We start from the raw sequence: 21,237 nt of genomic DNA on the forward strand, positions 1-21,237 counted from the left end.
GTATACACGTGATTTGTTGTCTGCAGCTCTCTGTCGTTTGTGTGGTTTTGGGACCTTTGTTTTCAGGTTGGGACCCCCAGAAAAGAAAGAGGTGAGTCCAAGGGACCCCCATTTCAGAAAAACAAGGTAAATCCCTGCATCCTCAAGATATTATTATTGTTACTGTAAGTCAGCATTCCTGTTTATGTCTTTTTGTTAATGTGCATGCTATACTGAATATGTTTTCTTCTATGCTAGTCACTCAACTGGAGCTTATAAGGCGAGTAGTTTTTCAATCATCTGGTAATTTTAAACATGAAAGACTGAGCTAACCTCATTTTATATTTTAATTTAAAATGAAACTTCATAGTTTATATGAAATGATACCAAAAGTCCCCAAAGTCTGTCATGGGCTTCAAGTTAAATTTCAAAGATAACGTGTTGCAGGTAATACTTTGTTTCTGAACTTTTAATAGCGATGGTTGCTTTCAATTTGAAATATCACTAACAAATAGTATTTAATGTTTTAAAGTTTTGTAGCAATCTCTTAAACCTGTGTAGCATTCATTCATTTCAACTTATTTTCGTGCTTATATCCAATTAAGGTTCAAGCACACTGTCCTGAGCACACACCTCAGTTATCTGGGATGTCTGTCCAGGACAGTGGGTTAATTGTTAGTTGGTTAGTGTTTAGTGAGAGAGAAGAGGGTGTAGTGGCCTTACACCTAACCATTGAGCCCTTAAGAACTCGCTCTGAGTTGGAGCCGGTACTGGGCTGCGAACCTGTACCTACCAGTCTGTAGTCAAACTATTCCCTACCCTGGCTGTAAGATAAACACCACTGGTGACTTACATCAATGAGCTCCACATCTTCCAGAAATCTTGCACTGACAGATTTGAGCGCCGTCTCGGGCCACTCGTGGAACCAGTCAATGGATGTGCAGTTTGTGACGGCAGGGAACTTGCGACTTCTGACTCTGAGGGTGGAGCCAACAGGTGAGAAACACAAAACAACCTGGATGAAAAAGAATACATCAGATATCTCAGGTGTGAGATATTATGCAGGGGAGGGCACAAGATCGTTGAGGGTTGAGATCGAGGGTTTGGAGCACTCAGGTTTCTACAAGGGTGTTAAATGCAATTTCCTACATTCTACAAGTAAAATTCATCATGACAAATGCTGGTAAATTAAACAATCTTTAAAAAAAAAAAAAAAATTGTACAAACATGTATATATATGTGTGTGTGTGTGTGTGTGTGTGTGTGTGTGTGTGTGTGTGTGTGTATATATATATATATATATATATATGAACACCAGTGTCATGTACCAAATTGTTGGATCAAATGAATTATTTAAAATTAAAAACTATACAATCCAATGAAATAATGTGTTACAATCACAAATGTATATCAACTAAATTTGTTTTATTAGTTTGCACTGTATTATTTTCAAATGACTATGTAGGATGTTGTATTTAAAAATTTAGCTGAACTGGTTTGATTCCCTTAGAAAACTTCATAATGACAAATACAGGTATGTATATGCATTTAAAACAAAAAATCCCCATGAGCAGGATTTATTTAGTAAATAACAAATAACTATTTCAAGACTTTGGTGAACTAAATAAGTCTTCAGTTAGTTCTCTTGTGTACCCATTTGCATTGTCAGCTGTGCATAAAAATGTTTGTATTCCAAATGAACAAAAATTATAATTATTGACTCACTGAACTACCATAACTTCTGAACATGAAGTTCAAAAGCATGTAATTTATACTGAAACCATCCCCCTTAATAGAGATATTTCAATGTCTTCTGACAGGAAAAGAAAAACCCCAAACAGAATGACAGGTAAATTGTCAAGGTGGCTTTTTTTCCAAAATGGTTACTTTATAAACAGGAAAGTTCTTTAGAAAAACAAAAACAATGTCGTAACAAGCAGTTAAATGATATGTATTTACAGCCATCCTGTGAAATTTCAAAAATTGCTTGCAATATCGATTCTTAATTTTACATTATGCACATTACATCAGCAAAACTGAAACATTTACCTTCAGCATTCTTCGAACACGGTCAATGAAAAATCTCCAACAATTTTCTCGGGTATCCTCCATGCCTTCTCCTTTAACTTCATTCCGGACGCCATTGATTATATTTTCAATTTCGTCGTCTTGGAAGAGGTCAGGAATCTCACCTGACGCCAACAAGTCATTAATCAAAACAAGAAACTGTTCATCTGCAACCTGGGCGTCTGTCATGAGGAAGACGATGCCAATGTTTTTCAGGCCGGCCTTCATGTAAAGCAGATTGAGATCGGCTTTGAGGTCGGGAATGCCATAGCCTTTACGCAGCGTAATCTGAAACACATCCAAGCTACTGATGAACGCGGCCAGTCGGGAAAGACTCTGCTTGCCACTACCACCAACACCAATGAGAAGTGCATTGCCTCGAGGGGCTTCCAGAATTCTGTTTATTCGGCAGATGTGCATCATGGCATCTTCAAAGAGGACAAGATTCATCGCTGCATTCAGTTCATTGTAATTGTCCAGTGCCTCCAAGAGAATTTTGTTGATGGACTCCCAGGTTTCAACAGGAAGGTATTTGGGTTCACCGATACCCGATGTAAAGTGACAGTACAGAAGAGGTTTGCGGTAAACAACCGTTTCATCAATGTCCTGTAGGAAAACAAATAACCAAAAGTACAAATTAATAAGCTGTTGACATTGGATATGCTTCCAACAAAAACAATAAAATTTAAAAAATGTAAGTTTTAATCCAATTTGAGAAATGATTGGAAGATATTCCTTGAAATTAATGTTACTGTAATTAAATAAAATATTGCTATTTTTAGTAACAATAATTTGTTTGTCTACACAACAAGCTAAATATGATGGTTGTATATGGAAGACATCTATGTTTTGTAGGAATAGGGTTAGGGTGGGAAGATGAAAGCATAGTGCGTAAGCATATCCTCATAAACTGATATTGTCTGGCAGTACCTTCTAGAGAAATTTAAATCTCTTACAATAATGATTTTGAGACAAATTATTCATAAAATGATATGGTTTAGCTTTTGGCAACATATTATTTTGGCAGAATAGTGATTTTAGGTAATAAATTACTGTATAAACTGATGTTGTCTACCTTTTGCCAATATATGCATGCACGCACTCCCCTTAGAATATTTGGAATAAAATGAGCTCAAACCTCAAAAATCTTCTTGACCATTTCCTTCTGCAGTCTTTCAAAAGTCTCCATATCAGTGAGTTCTACCAGCTTGTCCTTGTAAACGCGCTCAGATTCATGCAGATACATCCGCACCAGTTCGGCAGGAGTTCTTGCACACTCTGGGCCAGCAAACAATATGCCCTAAAAACATAACAACCAGTTAAAATAATGACAAAACTTTTGATGTCAATTATCTTAGACTAGATCTTAGCTTGCTGGTTTAAGTGTTAGTTAAAAAAAAGAAAGCAAAACCGTGTCAAGTTATGTAAGTCTCAGAGATATATGAAATTTGAGTTTTATTTTAACCTTCTGACTACTGCAGGCGAGATCTCTCACACGACGTCACACAAGTCGACAAATTGTATTGTATACAGTGCAGTCCCCAAATCGTATTTTCCCCCTCCGTTTTGCACACAGCAACCACAGAAAATAATAATAGACCACAGGAAATAGATTAACTGAGAGTATGGCAGCTTTATTTTTTCGTTTTTCAATGGAAAATAACTGAGAATTTCGGAAAGTATTTTTGCTACACAACAATAGTAGGACTTAGGTCATTTTGAGGAATTGATAGCTGATTGTGACAGCTAATCTGATAATAAAGTTGATTGTTTTACCAACAATGAAAATCACCAAATATTGGGATATGAATCATTATCTCGCCTTCAAGTAAAATTCTTTAATCTCATTGGTTGTTTGCCATTGGACAAATCCCTTATACCCCCCTGTGGGCGGAGCCAAATTCTCTTATACCCCGTCTGTAATTTCCAACAGTTTCCAGCCACTTCAGTTAATGCTAAAGCAATAATTAGATTATAAATAAATACAGTTTTTAATTTATTTTATTAATATCAGTTTCAGACAATTTCGTATTACAAACATTTGAAGTTAAAAACTCGTTTATCGATGGAACTATTTTTCGTCACTGGCAAGTGGTTTCGTTCGCGTCCGCATGGTACGGCTCCGTTACTAAATTGTTAACAGTTATTGTCTGGTGTTATTTTGATTATTTGGCTATATGGTTTAACATGTCGGCAAGATAAATTCGTTGTAGAAGCATCTCTCGGGGTATATGGCTTTTTATGTACCCTCTGTGTGCTCTTTTACCCCCTCGCCTTCGGCTCGGTGTAAAAGAACACACAGAGGGTACATAAAAAGCCATATACCCCTCGTGATGCTTCTACAACTTATATTGTTCATTTTTAAAAAACATTCTGGACATAAACTTGTACCCATTCAACATGTTTTTTGTCAAAAATTTCAGTAGTCTGAAGGTTAAAAGTCAAAAAGGTTTACTACAATAAAACAAATATTTGTGTAGTAATATAATAAAAGATACAAAGTTTGTTTAATAAGCATTTATTTTGTGCATTTCATAAGAAAACAAATCTGTCCCCAAATTTTCAAACAAAATTGATAAAAGTGTTAATAATATATTTGTTCAACAGCTTTTACACTGCATTGCTCTGTGCAAGGTTGTAATTAAAGAAATCAACTATATTGTCAAAAATATACCCTGTATTGTTTTTCTTCAGTTAAACTGAAATTTTCATTTCTATCACAAATACCTGAAAGATGTTGGAGAGATCTCTCAGATTGAAGACATAGTGGAATTTGACAGCAGTTGGCAGGAAGGTTACAGACACTTTTGAGTGTAGTGCCAATGCTCCAGCCACCAAATTGTGTGAAAACTTCTGAACCGCAGCAGGGAAGCTTGAAAATGCCAGATGCTGAGACAAAATGCTGGTGTAAATGGTAGACAAAGCATCTTGGTTGGGGAAGCTCATAGCAAACACACAGAAGTGGCGCTGAAAAACAATTCCAAACAGAAACATTATTTTGTGTGCATGGTGTTGTATCATGGCAACAAACAAATAACCTAACAAAACTCATATCAAACATAATACAATAAATATTCTGCATACACCATTAAAAAGTTTGGGTTGTTTAACGACACCACTAGAGCACACTGATTTGCATGCATCATTATATACCTTTAAATGTCTCTGGAAATTTTGCATACAATTGTCTAGTTTTGTGTAACCAATTTTCCATTTGCATAGTAAATTTAGAACATCATTTACATGGTCATAACAGGTTAACCTAAATGAAATTGGTAACCTAATTTATTTATTTTTCTGTCGGCATAACACATTAACAGTTTATACAAATTTCAATTCTTAACAGCCTACATGTTCAAATGTAATTATACTATGTCAAGAAAATTATAATTAAGCATAAATCACATGGAACACATAAAGTTTGTTTGTTTAATGACACCACTAGGGTACATTGATTAATTAATCATTGGCTAATGGATGTCAAACATTTGGTCATTCTGACACGTAGTTAACAGAGGAAACCCACTACATTTTCCCATTAATAGAAAGGGATCTTTTATATGCACTTTCCCAAAGACACGAAAGCACATACGACCGCTGATAACCAGTTGTGCTGCACTGGTTGGAACGAGAGAAAAAACAATCAGCTGATTCAATCCTCCAATGCAAGCACCTCAGGCAAGCACTCAACCGACTGAGCAAAATCCTGCCTCATGAAACACATATGCCAGCAATATTCTGTGTATGTATACTCAGCTTACCTGCAATCGGGAATCAATGGTGAAGCTGCCAGCGGTGGGGTTCATACAGGACACATACTGGGTGTTGTGGACATCCTTCATCGTCAGCTTGTGCCGGTCATACCAATGGCCATGGTCAATGTGCTGTCGTATCAGAGTGTGCGGCTGCACAGTGAAGTACTTGTCAACCTGACATTATTTCAAACAATAAGTTAATTAATTTTAACTGAATGCAAATGGATTAAGTTAAAAGTGTTGACTCAGGGTTTTCCCCAAGTTTAAAATCTTTTTTTTTTTTTTATCAAAGTATGCTACGATTGCCAAATATCAAATTGATATAACTGTGCAGTGGGCATATCAAATATAAATACCATATATCTTCGCCCATAAGTCAAATGTTTTTCATCAAAATATTATTTTATAACTTAAGGGTTTGACTTATAAGGGGGTCATAAAATGCCACAAAAAATATTACCAATTTGGGGAAAATTATGCTTCGAGCAAGAATAAAAATGTTTAGCTTTTTATTAATCTGGCTTTTATGCTACACAAGTTGAAAAAAAAAAAACAAGAAAAGAAGAAAAATTACAAGTACAAACAGATATATATATACCTCTGGCATGTTCATGTCATCAACAAAGTAGATTAGCCTGCGATTGCCAGGTGGTCCGTAGTTTCGGCCAGCTTTCTTCTCCAGTGGTTTTTCAAGAATCCCTTGCAGCATCTCTGATGTCGTGTAGAAATTGAATGGTACATTGGTCACCATGAACTCATCAGATAAACTGTTCAGTTTGTCTTGCATCAACACAGTCTTGCCAGTACCAGCATTGCCAACAAGCATGATGGGTTTCTTGAGGGTAACCAGCATGTCCAAGAAGTACTTCACACGGATTGTTTCAGCAGTATAAACCAGAGCTGCCTAAAATCACCAAAGAAAATAAAAAAATTTTTTAATAAATAGCAAAATAAAGAACTGGAGTATCGTTAGTTTTATTATTAAAAAAAACAAATAACACTTTTGTTAATAAAACCAATCATCTCACAGCAACATTAATGGCACAGTAATCACTCAAACCAGGTTTAGGATTTTCTTAAGCATAATCTTTCTGATGATTCTCACAAAATGTTTAAAAGTTAAAAATATTATATAAATGCTGCCCATAGTCAATACATACATTAATAAAACAAGGCATCAGAAATGCTGCAAATCCCCTCACTGTTGAATCATCCTATTCCTGTATGTCAAGTTTCATAAAAATCAGGTAAGAAATGGTATCACCAGAGCACTGAAGTCTTATTTCTATTTCTAATAATAGTGTACTTGACCTTTGATTCAGACAGGTGAACTGCAAACTTGGATCAAGATCATGATCCTATTCCTGTATTTGAAGTTTCATAAAAATAGGCTGTGAAAAGAAGTTGCTAGAATGGCAATGTTGTATTTTTAGTTTTAGTACGATTCATTCACAATATCATGATCCTATTCCTATATTTGAACTTTCGTGAAAATTGGATGAGAAATGAAAGTCACTAGAGTGGTTATGTTATATATCTATTTTTAGTAATAATGATATTCAGCTTCAATGCGGTGTGAAACGTGAACTCATTCACGATAACAGGATCCTATTCCTATATTTAAAGTTTTATGAAAATTGCACGAGTGGTGACATTGTTTTGGGTTTTTTTGTAACAGTGACCTTGACCTTTAATGCAGGGGGTAAAAATACTAACTGGTTCAAGACATCATGATCCTATAGAAAGAAAGTCGCTAGAGCGGTGACATGCATACGTACAGGCAAGATGCTATATCTCCTTGACGACTCATCGCGAGGGGATAATAATCATGTAAGCAATATAAAAAGTATGCAAAGTGACTTTCCTAATCTAACAAGGATTGTAAAACAATCTTGTGACATATCATACTTTGATCAGTTATTGAAATGATTGTTATTTTCACCCTTGACAAACAAGCATGATGTCTGTGTTTATATTTTAATGTTAATGGACATAACAATGCTCTTACAAAAGCAAGGGAAAAGTACTAGCCTGTAGTGGAAGATCAGGATCAAACTCAAATTTGGGAATTCTCTTGGTCCAAGGTTCAAACTTCTTTGTCTCTGGGTCGATGAAATAATCAAAGACTGTGCCAGTGGATGGAAACTTGATGGTCTTGTACTCTGTAACCCACCATTTGGTGAACTCAATACGATGATCTGTGAGCTGACAAAGAGAAGCATACAAACAAGTTTAAAATTAGTATTCACAATCGAAACATTTGTTCCGTTTGATTAAATAAATTAAATCATAGACCTCACTACAACAATACTCTGTCCGTTTACATTCTCAAATAAAAATAAATTATGAAAATTATACGTTTAAATCTCATCAATAAGGTAGAGATATCAGATTTCTAGAAATACCTGCCTAAAAAAAAAGTCTTGGGGTTTTCTAACAAAAAAAAGGCAAAATATTTGCACTGAACATTAATTTTTAACCAAACACATTCAATGAATGATTTACCTGATCCTGGAACATGACTCCTCCGAAGGCCCAGACACAGGCGAACACAAAGTATAGCTCATAAAGCTCCTTAGGGCAGTCTGGGGGGGTGTTGTCCACTGTGAGCAGACCCTCGAGCAGGTAACAAAGCATCTGTATGTGAGAGACCTCGGCCACAGGAGTGATCTTCTTGAAGCGGTGACGCATCGTCTCCAGCAGGCTCGGGACGTACTTGTCAAACAGAATGGTCAGGTTGGCTCGCTCCGACTGCACTTCACGAGTGTCAATCCAACTCTGAACGTACCTGATGAATACCACAACACACTCTAAACACATCTGATATGCAAACATGAAACACAGCATAACATAGGTCCAAGGGAATAACCTGTGATCTCACACTTTTGGTAATGTAATATTATTGAATTTTAAAGTTTATAACTCTGCAGTCATGGACTATTTATTCCAAAGCATGAATCCTTTAGCATCAACTCTTAATGTCCTATATATAATAATTATAGGTTTGTGTCATTGTGACCTTGATACACACCTTTATAATACTGACTATCTGTTTGGACATCATAGGTTATTCCCTTGGACCTTTCATATATATTGGGATGAATACCTCAACACACACTGCATATATTATATATATCTGATAAATATAACATTGACATGGCAAGTGGTAGCTCAATGGTAGAGCATTCACTCGACGGTGTGATGGGTCATGGGAATGACCCCCTTTAATGCACTCTCAGTTGTTTTTTTCCTGCTCCACCCATTGCCACCCAACTGGTATATCAAAGACACTTTTATATAAAAAATTACCTACTAGGATTGGCTTATGGCAATAGGTTTCTTCTCCATCTTTTTTTTCTACTGACCAAATATTGTAATGTTATCAGGGTACAATATTTTATATGAATCGTTGTTTTGTTCATGTGTTGGTTGTGCAAATATAAATTCACATGAACCGTCATTAGATTATGTGATGAACCATTACCCATTGTGAAAGTCACTTTATCACGTATGTGGTTCAAAGAAACTCTTCATTAATTATCTGCAATAAATTTATTTTGCTTAAATAACAGTAACATCAGTTGGAAATACTGTCATTAAAATGTACGGTCAAGGCAAGTTTTAGGTAACTGACTGGATTACACAAATATATTTCATGTAACCAAACAATTGGTTACCTTGGTACCAAAGCAAATGTCAGACCAAAGGTTAGGTGAATGTATGAAAAGAAATGTTCAAATAAAGGCTTGTCTACCACCTGCAACATTCTCGTTTCAGCAAGTGCACCATGACTGGTATATCAAAGGTCGTGGTATGTGCTATCCTGTCTGTGGGAAAGTGCATATAAAAAGATCCCTTGCTGTATTAGAAAACAAATGTAGCAGGTTTCCTGATGACTCAAGAGTCAGAATTATCAAATGTTTCACATCCAATAGCCGATGATTAATTAATCAATGTGCACTAGTGGTGTCATTAAACAAAACAAACAAACAAACCACCTGCAACAATAAGTACTCTGAAAGAGAAAAACGTACGGATTCCATCCCAAGTCCTGTGCGTTGACGAAGAGGATGCCCGCCCGTGACACAGTGGCTGGTGTTGCTGTCCTCAGGTGACTGATCTCGAACAGCAGCCGCATGGATGGTGTCAGCGGGATCCGCTCATTGGAGGCCAGGGTCAACACTTTATTGTCATCCATGACAGTATTAAGTGACTCAATCCACATGGGATCTATGTCTCCATCCAGCACAATCCACTTTGGACCATCTCCACTCACGTTGGCTAGATCTCGCATAATCACTGAAAACAAACCTGAAAAGCAGAGAAAGTGTGACCAAATTAGAAATAGAGAAATAGAGAAGAAACAGAAAGGTTGTTGTTAATTGAATGGCAGCCGAGAACATTTTATCTTTTGAGAATATGTTATTTAATTTATACACAGTAATGATTTATCAGAAAAGGCAAACCTGCGTCAAGGAATAGTCTTACCAGAATTAGAAATATTTCCCAGCAATTAAGTTTAGTAACCATGGGTAATTTACTCTGGATAGAAGAGATGGATGAACATAGATGAATCAACCTGATCTCTGGGGTTAAGGCCCACGCAGCTTCTCCACTTTTGTTTCTCCTGCCTTTGGCACTCCAGAGAAAGAAGAATGCATCTATCAATTTACCAGAATAGAATGCCCCTATCACACTGGCAGTTGTGATATTTGAGCCAATCTATGGCACTAGGGGGAGTGCTGTAGGTCAGAGGTCAGGTTACATAGGAAATATTAAAAGAAATATGTTCTATCTTCCAAGTGGTATGAAAAAATTACCGTCTTTCCATTCTCTGGTTGATGGGTTGATCACACCAAACAGCTCATCATTTGTCACAGCTTTGGGATCAAGATCAATAGCCACAGGTTTGCGTTGCAGATTCCTGTATGTGCGAATCAGTGTGTTCCACACTTTACTCTTCCCGGTGCCAGCACCTCCCAGCAAAAACACAGAGTGACGCACCTCAAACAACTCTTCAAGCTGAACAATCTGCACAGGGAAATAGTAACACATTAGATTGAAGTTAAAACAGAAGCTGGCTCTAGCATAACTTAGCTATATTTCTTGTTAGTCTTATGTAGTTAAATAATAAAAGAAGTTTTATGTACAAATTAATTAAATTAATCAATACATATTACTGCTGGTGTTTTCAGTCATACTGTCCGATTATTTAGAATTTCATTCCATAGAATTGCAAGTTCTATGTATGAAAACTATAACTGATGAAAAACCAACACCATAAGATAATCAAGATGGTATCCAAATCATTATCACATATGAAACTCATACTTTTAATTGTGATTTTATCACACACCTTGAGAATGAAGTTGTCTTCTGGCTGCAGCTTCTGGTCTAGTGTAGCCTGTTTGATGTGTTTCTCAAAGTCCATGTTTCGCTTACGTGGTACGTCGAGTGACGGGAACAGATCGCCGATCAGACCCATGAATACTGGCATGTCATCCAGAATGATCTTGGGGATGTTGAAATCACGCAAGGCTCTCATCAAAACCTGGACAGGTCATATATTGTTAAAGTCTACTGTTAAAATCCAGGTCCTTGTGAATATATAATTTTAATTAATCTTGCCTATAAAGTAGTAATTACATTATGTGTGTATAACCTGTGTATATAATTACTGTAATGACCTATGTCTCCTCCATTTGCATGGGTTGACATTTGTCAACAAGTGAATGGTCAAGAAAAAATAAAGTTATAAAAAAAATATTTAAAAAAAAAAGTATATTGGAGAAATTCCTATTGTGTAGAGACCATACAAACAATATGAAATGTGCAAATATAAATTTTTAACTTTAAAACATGCATTTTTGAAAGAATACTAGTTAATCCAATTATATTTTAATTTATTGATCACCTGTAGATAGTTTTTTTGCTACAGATATACACCAAAAAACTGATATCCATGAGTTAAATCTTTCATCTGGAGTACCAAGAAAGCATATAATAAGCAATAAATTTAAACTAACCAGATTTACCATCAATACCAATAATAAATGCAAATATTTACTATTATTATATTAATTTTACAGGGCACAAATAAAATTATTAAAAAGCTTTAATTGACAAAACAAATCGAAGAGTAGTTTATCTTTGAAATTAAACTTTTTAAAATTTTGTTTCCTGCACAAGAACAACAGGTGTCATTTGGGAAAATGTTGAATCAAAACATCTGCATAAATCCAATCCAATCAATATCATCTACTTAAAAACATTTACCATAGAGATGAATAAAACAAACATTTCTAAAAATATTAACAGGAAACAGAAGACAACTCAGCTTCCTGGGTTTCGGCAAGTATTTTCGCTTGACAACAATGGTGGCACGTCGCGGTCATTTTCAGGGATCGATAAGTGATTGTGACAACTAATTTGATTATAAATTTGATCGTTTTACGAACGACGGAAAATCACCAAATATTGGGAGATGAATCACACATTGTTTTTTATTTTAAAAATTCTGGTCAGAAAACCAGTTATCGGAAATAACAGACATAAATACTGGACAGCTGGCCACAAATGCCAGTAAATAAACGTGGCTTTTTCAAATTATTTTTGCCTAATTTTAGTCAACATTAACTGATCGAAAATATCATAAAAATTAGAAAAACCTATGAAAATAATACTTACCGATTCAAATATGAACTTTATTTTATGTATTTATAAATTATTTTAGTGAATATATGTGAGTAAAAATTATAAACTTGTACCCACTCAACATGATTTTTGTCAAAAATTAATCCAGTAGTCTAAAGGTTAAATAACAATTTTCTTTTTTTCATTATAATTATATCTAAAGAGAAAGTAAAATAAACCTGATCTTCTGGCCTTCCTCTATCACTTCTCTTGAGGGAACCAGCGACAACAAGTACAGACTTGATGGCACGAAGACCCCAGTCATAGTGGTCCTGGAATAGTAAAAGAAATAATATCATACAACACATTTCAAATAGTCCCACAATGGTTTTTGAATAACAAACATTTTATTCACTACTAAAATAGTCATACACAAAGTGTATAGTTAATTATAAGCTTTCTAATATTCCCAGCATTTGAGTCACAAACATTTTATCTGAGCCCAGAATAGTTTTGAAATTAAAAAAAAATCTTTCCAATTCTTTTATTTAAAGTTGTATAACCAATACGCAAACAGAACAATGGAGAAAACATGGAGTGCAAAATAATGAGCCCCAATATCAGCAGCTCAAATGATACATTGAAAACATTTAAATAATAATAATAAAAGAGTCACAGACAAAACCACACCAACTACATCTTCACTTAAATAAATTTGATAATTCATAAAAAATGTATACTACCATAACAAATTTGAGAACTATTTTGTCTCAAACAAATGACTAATCCTCATTAATAATAAACTATAATGCATGCCTGTTTGGAAAGAAGTTCCTTGCAGAGTGTGTACAGTGTGATGAACTTGCGAGCCAACAGCCGGGAATCAAGGAAACCCTCAGACACCAACATGATTTCACAAATCATTTCAAAGTCAGGAACAACCATAGCACATGGTCTACAATGAAAAAGAAACATATAAGAATCCTTAAGAACTCCAAACATAAAGAGGATTTTTATTAAGTAACACACAAAAAAAAACTATTGTCCTCCACAAATAATTTTGACATAAGCATCAGTAACAAAAAATCTATATACATTTACTATAGGACACTATAAAAAAAAAAATTCAGGTGTAAATAGCTTGTATTTTGTTTTAGTCTGTCAACAGTCTAAAAATGTTTGGTGGAGTTACCAACTTATTGAGAAAGTTTAGATGCCATTTCAAGCTCTACAGTGAAAGCTGTAAGATTCACACCTGAAGAGAGCTTTAAGATTTTCTGGCAGTTCTGTTCGTCCAGCATAACCTGGGTTCATGGTGATGAAAATGCCCACTTCTGGTCGGAGTTTAATGACCTCTCCCAAGAAGTTGAACTCTTTCTTTTTGTCCCGGATGGCATCCTGAATACATTTCACCTGTACTGCAACCACTGACAATACCTCCACTGCAATTCTGTTGAACTCATCAAAACAACCCCATGATCCAGACTGGGCTAAACCTTTGTAGATGTTTCCAATTGACTAATAAAAAAAATAAAAAATGTTCAGGGTTTATTGCTTATTCATATGATATAAACTGACGTAGAATTTTACACTAAAATTAATTAACAAATAGGCATTTATTTCGATGCTTTTTATTTTATAAAAACATACACACACAGACCCACACAAGTATGCAAGTGTGCATACACACAAATTAAACATCCATATTTTTCACATTATCAATACTGTTCAAACAACTTAAATAATATATTAGTCCAAAATAAAGTCAATTGAACAGTGTTCCATTAACCTTCTGACTACTGCAGGCGAGATATACTGTACACTGTATACAGTGCATTCCCCAATTCATATTTCCCGCCGTTTTGCACACGACACTCACCGGAAACGGAAATATAATTAAAGAAAAAAGATTTTTTTTCAAAATGGTGGTTTTTGTTTTGATTTTTTCAATTGAAAATACCTTGAAATTTTGAGTTCAAAAAGTGGTTTTCGGCAAGTATTTTCGCTTGACAACAATGGCGGCACGTCGCGGTAATTTTCAGGGATCGATAGCTGATTGTAACAGCTAATTTGATAATAAATTTGATCGTTTTACCAACAACGAAAATTACCAAATATTGCAATATGAATCGTAGTTCGGGTTTTAAAAAAAATTCTGGTCAGAAAACCACTGTTATCGGGAATAATGGACATAAATACTGGACAGCTGGCCACAAATGCCCGTAAGTAAACGCAACTTTTTCGATTTTTTGCCTAATTTTAATCACCATTAGCCGATCTAAAATAATAAAAATTACAAAAAAAGACACGAAAATAATACTTACCGATTCATATATGAACTTTATTTCATGTATTTATGAAACATTTAAGTGAATATATGTGAGTAAAAATTATAAACTTGTACCCACTCAACGTGGTTTTTGTTAAAAATTAATCCAGTAGTCTAAAGGTTAAGGATAGACTAATGCTGAACTACAATGTAACTAAATTCTGTGTCCTAACATATGGTCAGACAGGACATTTGATCTAGGACAAAGATGACTAAAACATACTTTATAGTCCATCTGTTCTGAGCAGTTGAAGACGTACACCATGATGCCGAGGGCACGTCCCAAATCCTTGGTGGTTTCGGTCTTGCCTGTCCCAGCAGGCCCAGCTGGGGCTCCACTCATTATCAAATGTAGAGACTGTGTCAGAGTGATGTAACATCTAAATACAGAGAAATATTTCTAAACATATCAGCTTTACATTTTCATTAATGCAGAAATTAAAGTGATTCACTAAAACAAATTTAGAGTGTGGCCTTTTTACAGAATGCATGCAAAGCATCAGCCAAAACTATAATGCAAGTTCCATGAGATGGAGAACATGGAATATTTTGTACAAACAGTGGAAAATCTGGAAACACTGTTTATACGGTTAATAATCCAGAATTCTGGATAAATTCAGAAAAATTAATCTCTAATTAAAAGGATGTGAATAAAAAAAAAAATTTATATCAGAATAATTATTTATAGTAAGAACAAAAATTAATCTCATTGGAATGCATGCACGAACACGTGCGCACACACACTCAAACTTCATTTTAACAGTTCTTATTAACAGAGCAGGCTGTGAATTTAGCAGGATTCCATGCTTCCACAAATACCAAAGTGTAAGATTATAAGATGGAATCCAAAAGTTCTAAATTACATTATTTTTCCATTCCATGGAATCCTAAAACAAACTCCCTGTAGAGAATTATACTTATACAAATACAATGTGATCACAACATGAAAATCACATTATTACCTGTCAGTCAATGGTGTGATGACCAGACGAGCTGTGTTGCCAAGATACTCATGGGAATATTTAAACTGTGCATCGCAGATGTTAGCAAAACAGTCATGTACATTGTCATCCCATCTATGTCGCAGCTGGGACAGCCAGGCAAATGCCAGAGAGCTGTCGATTTTCTGGGTGATCAGCTTGGTGACAACATCACGAGCATGCACATCAATTGTACAGATAGTCATGATCTTCTGGCGATCACCTTTCGACAAGTCACCGAGCAGCATGACAATCAGGGCATTTAGCTGAGCGATCTAAATAAAACACAGTTACCTTTAGTACATATATAACATGCAAATCATTGAGAGAAAAAAAATCTTTATTTGCATAAAAACGTTATTCCACTATTTCAGCCAATCAGGTGTCTAGGCCATAAATTTAGTTTCCATTAAAAGTTGTTATCATTTTCATTATTATATCGATTTGTATGGGGTCAAATCCAATTCGACAATTAGATTAAGCAATGTTGAAAGTGGAGACTGAGCAACTCCAATAATTAAGGTGCAACAATGAAGCTGATTTCAGTTTTAAACACATTGCAGGCTAATCTTTGGAAACACATTTATTAGGTCTTGCACATTAATTACTTTATACATTTTTGTTATAAAGAGCCACAAGATATTTTAACTGTATTGACTCATAAGTTAAATTTATATTTAGCCTTCTCCTAAGTACAATGTATATAAAAAACCTCAGAAACACTACGTTAGCCAGATATTTGTTGAAAAATTACATTGACTTGCTTTCACTGAGAAAGTATGCCCTTTGTCTTAGTAAGGCAAACAAATTCTGTTTTACCTGTTTCTTGTTATAGTCCTTTAAGGCATTTTCGTAGCCTTCCTCTAGACGACCAAATGCAATGTTGACCTCGGTGGTCCACCAGATCTGTGTTCCGCACAGTGCAACTTGAGCCGGGAAGTCAAACAGCCACTGGTCTCTCGGCTTCTCCTCGTATGTGGTCACAGCATCGGTCAGTTCCTTACACACAGTACTGCACTGAGCCAGGAGAAGGCGGTTCAACCAAACCTCAACCTGTAACAAGTGTGAGATGCATGAAAAGTTCCATTTTTAGTTTATAAATGCATTTATTTTGTCTAACAGGAGTATTTTCTATTCCCTAGTTATTTTAAGCTAAATACCGGCCTGCATGTTTATACATCATCTAAGGATATATATTAGGTTTTTCATGTAATCTATGATAGGAGGACATAACAGATGAATGGATGTCATAAAAGGAATAAAGCTGGATGATCAATTAATTTGGATATCTTAAACAAAATAACAAACTAAAGAATTATGCACACAAGCACTATAGTGAGTTTCAGGTGTGCCCTAGATATTACAAATAAAAGTTCGAAGAATGAAAAATATGAAATAGTTAATTCCTGTTTTCAATTTTAATGTTGGATGTTGCACTGCTGAATACAAAATAAAATATCCATTGGAAAATTCAATATTTCATATTCCAGTCTTGTACGTTTTATTTTATTTATTTGTTTAAAACTTGCTACTAATGGAAAAATGTAGCAGGTTTCCTCTCTAAGACTATGTAAACATTATCAAATGTTTGACAATTCAATAGCCAATGATTGATAAATCAATGTGCTCTAGTGGTGTCGTTAAACAAAATATTTTTAACTATTCACTAACCTGGCCTGTGAGATCACACGGCTTATCAAGGTCAACATACTCCCCATCCTTGCTGTGCATCCCAATGGCATGTTCCACCGACGCATCCGGTTCATCCATGTCGAACTTCAGATGGGCCAAGCTGTCAAACAATTTGGTCAAGTGACGGGATACCTGCAAGAAATAACTAACAAATAACTATGGGCATGGAACTTATAGTTTGAGCAAGACATTACATGGTTGACTTAAAAAGCAATTAGTTTGAGGCCAAAACTTTCCATTATAACTGTGATGTTTCATTATTGGAGAAATAACACTTTATTTAACACTTAAGACTTTTGAAATCCACATGGAAAGAACCAGTTTTTGCACAGCATTGTGTAAAAATATCAACTGATGAAATATTAACTACAAAATTACTACTATCTATATACCGACTTGATTCAAAATGTTTTGGTTTTTTAATGAATTTGTTTTCATTTTTGTTTAAGACTGAATTGAGCTATGTGTTGCTTACTTTCAGTGTAAGAATGAAGAAAATGTTTGTTATAAATAAGTATTATCTCTCTTGATGAATACTTCACACCTTTGCAATGGACTGATCAAAACATCCTAACAACCAGTCTGAATAGAATTTTTGATGAATGCAATAAGGTTGACATGTCACATTACAGTATAATAAGAAGCATGTTTCAACATAAAAAGTTGAAATAAACAAAACAAACATACCACAGGTGGATTGTTGCCATTGGATAAGATATCCAGCAAGTCGGCCGATGACACAAAGTAGAATCTGGGGAAGGCCAGACGTTTGGTTTCGAGGTATTCTGCAAGGGCCTTCTCACAAAGGGAAAGCTGCCCTTGCAACTTCTCCAGTTTGTTAAACAGGTTTGGCTGGTTGGTAGCTTTAACAACATTCTTTGATTTTTCCACTTCGCCAACAAGTTCCTGAAAAAAAAAATTAACAACACTGATTACAAATTCTGGTTCATTAACTTGCAAACATATACAATCATCAGGTTTAAGAAATACCAAACAAACATACAAATGCCAGTAAATTATCTGGTTAGCTGATGTGTTTTCAGGAGTTGTTAACAGATGTAGTTCTCTTCACTTGTAAACATGTGAGTCATTGCTGGAACAAGTCCATTAACAATGCAATAATTATGTCACGTCCGATTTTCATTTGAAAATGTTATGAACAGACTCAGATATGGTATTGATGGTGTTACTAAAATTAACATTCTAGCAATTAAATTAGTCAGTCTATCTTATTGTAACACTGTAGCTAATAACAGATGGAAAATTACGACAGGTAAATTTCTTACTTTAAAATCTGTGTCAATGGTATCAAATCTCTTGGAATCTTCTGGCAGCTGGTTTCTGATGTCTTCAGAGCCGATGAAAATGCTCTCTAAATGAGACCATGTGCGCTGCACCTCCATGTATATAGAGATCACCTGGTCAGCTGTAGACAAGCTCTTCTGCCATTCAGACACTTCCGTCAAGAAGTGAGCAATGTACTTGGATGTCATCATGTTCTGAAGTTGGACCTAGAACACAAAAACAAAACAACTTAATTCTAAAGGATAGGTTCAGAAATTTTCAAATACTATAATTGTTATGTTCACTAATAAAACAACACTGACAAAAATCCTAAAACACAACAAATAGCAATAACTTTGTTATTGATACAAAAAGTAAAATGAAAGTAAAACATGTACAATAATACACATTTCAAACTGTTGGCTGTAAACAAATGACCCATTGACAGCAAAACATTATAATAATGGTAAATATCAAATGAGTTTATGACATGGATATTATGGGTAAGCTATAAGATAAATTTGTTTATTATAGCCCTTTTGGGATTTTTTGTTGTTCTTGCTGCTATGACTATTGTTGATATGCCAGCCACACAATGTAAGGTTTTTTTGCGTAGCTTGAGAACTTTACATAGGTTACAACCCCTGCAAATGCTCACAGCAATCGGCAATTCCATGGCATTTTTAATTCTCCACAACACTTTTTTTGCCTTGGACTATATTCAGGGTTTGTTTCAATGGCATTTGATTTTGTTGTGGACATTTTCTTAATTGCAGGGTTTGGGCTAGGTATGCTCCTGGTTGACTCAATAAAAGAGTGACAATTAATCTTTTATCCGTAATTGCTTCCTCACCTGGTTGTCCTCCAGAGTTTCTATGAGCTCCTCGCTGGTCTTGAGCATGGTGATTTGTGTGCGCGGGTGTTTCTCGTGCTCAAACTCCATCGTGGACCACGTGACGTCAAGCTCCTTCAGCACCTTCTCCATGCTCATCTCCTTGACGGCCTTGTCGACGATGTTTCGGACCTCGTCCTCGTAGTTGTGCAGGTTCAGAGACAGGAGGTCGGACAGGGTTGTGTTCTCGTCCATCATGAAGCGCACCTACAAGTATGTCAATCTATTAGGTACCAAACATAGTGAAGAGTTCAGATGCAAAAAGCAACAAATCCATTTCAGTAATTTTCAGCAAAAGAGGATTTTTTTGTTATGCTTTCTATGTAGAACATATATTAAATATACAATGGGCAATCTTAAGTTGAAATAAGTAAAGTAAATAAAGGAAAGAATTTCAAAAACAAGAGTATGAAAATCACAACCTAATGCCTCGAACAGAGTAATGATAGAAGAAGTAGTTTTTTTGATAAAATGGCATTATCATTTTTGGCGCCTGAAGTCTTTATATATAAACTTGACTGAAAAAAAAAAAGGAACATTAAAATTATAATACAAAATAATAAAATAAATAAGCTCCACACTGTGCTGGGCTATCATCTATTCATGTAGTTCAGTCCTCTGTATATTAATTAGTGATCCTTTTTTCAGACAACAGAATATGCCATAGCATGCTCAAAATACTAACAAACCTTCTTTAATTTAATGGGCCTGGGTTATGATAAACTATTTGTATTACTGTCCTACAACTCATTTCTGCATCACTGACTCACTCTGTCTCTGTCTGTCTGTCTGTCTGTCTGTCTCTCTCTCTCACTCACTCACTATCTCTCTCAAGAGAATTAAATTCCTTCAATTAACTTTCTTTTTTAAATATAAAGTCTGACATTTCAGACTTTAAAAAAAAACATCTTCTCCATTGTTTAACCATTTTATAATTTACTTATTAACCACAAATCATTGAGGACTAAACAAACCTTTGTGGCAGCCATCAGCTGCTGCCAATGCCTGTCTCTGATGGCTGGATTCTGCAGTTCACCCACGGCACGTAGGGATGTCAGCATGTTCTTGACAGTGTCCTCAACACCAATGTACGTGTCCCAGGCTCGCATTTCTTTGTCCAGGGCTCGAATATCTTTGGCAAACTTCTTACAGTCGATGTCCATCTGCTCAACATTGATCTCCTTCCATGGCGTCGTCTTCCAATCATCAATACAACTACGTACAACAGTGACATAATCCCAGAGCGTCTTCAACAACTTGATTTCCTTCCTGCATTGTTTGAGCTGCTTGAAGTCGGGAACATTCACCTCAAACAAGCCAGCAGAGTCCAACAAACTGGCCATTTCTTTCTCCATCGATACAATCTCTTCATTGTACTGTAAAAAGGGCAACCAACATGGCACATTTGTATTTATTATAAATATTTTAAAACCTCAACAAAAAGGTTTTGTGAAACAATATAATTATTTATGAGGTGGAAATATATTCACAAGACACATATATTCCCACCTTAGATGTATGAACATACAGGAAAAAAGGGACAGGTATATTTCTATTAGTTTACTGCAACATTTTATTGTTAGTGAACAAAGAAGTCCAAATGTGATGAACGATAACAATATCTGA

At 35.3% G+C, this 21,237-nt stretch overlaps 1 protein-coding gene across 1 annotated transcript in view; it reads right to left on the reverse strand.

The window, feature by feature from the left end:
• Positions 1-21,237, reverse strand: part of LOC121379117 (dynein beta chain, ciliary-like) — a 63,257-nt gene that overhangs the window by 18,241 nt on the left and 23,779 nt on the right. Inside the window, exons 18-39 of the mRNA XM_041507593.1 lie at positions 20,586-20,987; positions 19,573-19,818; positions 18,722-18,946; positions 18,123-18,341; positions 17,415-17,567; positions 16,563-16,796; positions 15,726-16,018; positions 14,987-15,143; positions 13,690-13,952; positions 13,251-13,389; positions 12,674-12,766; positions 11,158-11,352; positions 10,622-10,832; positions 9,836-10,112; positions 8,307-8,589; positions 7,833-8,006; positions 6,400-6,705; positions 5,808-5,975; positions 4,774-5,013; positions 3,185-3,346; positions 2,029-2,652; positions 833-994 (exon numbers count right to left, since the gene is read on the reverse strand). Coding sequence (XP_041363527.1) covers positions 833-994; positions 2,029-2,652; positions 3,185-3,346; positions 4,774-5,013; positions 5,808-5,975; positions 6,400-6,705; positions 7,833-8,006; positions 8,307-8,589; positions 9,836-10,112; positions 10,622-10,832; positions 11,158-11,352; positions 12,674-12,766; positions 13,251-13,389; positions 13,690-13,952; positions 14,987-15,143; positions 15,726-16,018; positions 16,563-16,796; positions 17,415-17,567; positions 18,123-18,341; positions 18,722-18,946; positions 19,573-19,818; positions 20,586-20,987 — 5,226 coding nt within the window. The remainder of the gene's footprint in view (positions 1-832; positions 995-2,028; positions 2,653-3,184; positions 3,347-4,773; positions 5,014-5,807; positions 5,976-6,399; positions 6,706-7,832; positions 8,007-8,306; positions 8,590-9,835; positions 10,113-10,621; positions 10,833-11,157; positions 11,353-12,673; positions 12,767-13,250; positions 13,390-13,689; positions 13,953-14,986; positions 15,144-15,725; positions 16,019-16,562; positions 16,797-17,414; positions 17,568-18,122; positions 18,342-18,721; positions 18,947-19,572; positions 19,819-20,585; positions 20,988-21,237) is intronic.

Source organism: Gigantopelta aegis, chromosome 8 (assembly GCF_016097555.1).
Source record: "Gigantopelta aegis isolate Gae_Host chromosome 8, Gae_host_genome, whole genome shotgun sequence".
NCBI lineage: Eukaryota > Metazoa > Mollusca > Gastropoda > Neomphalida > Peltospiridae > Gigantopelta > Gigantopelta aegis.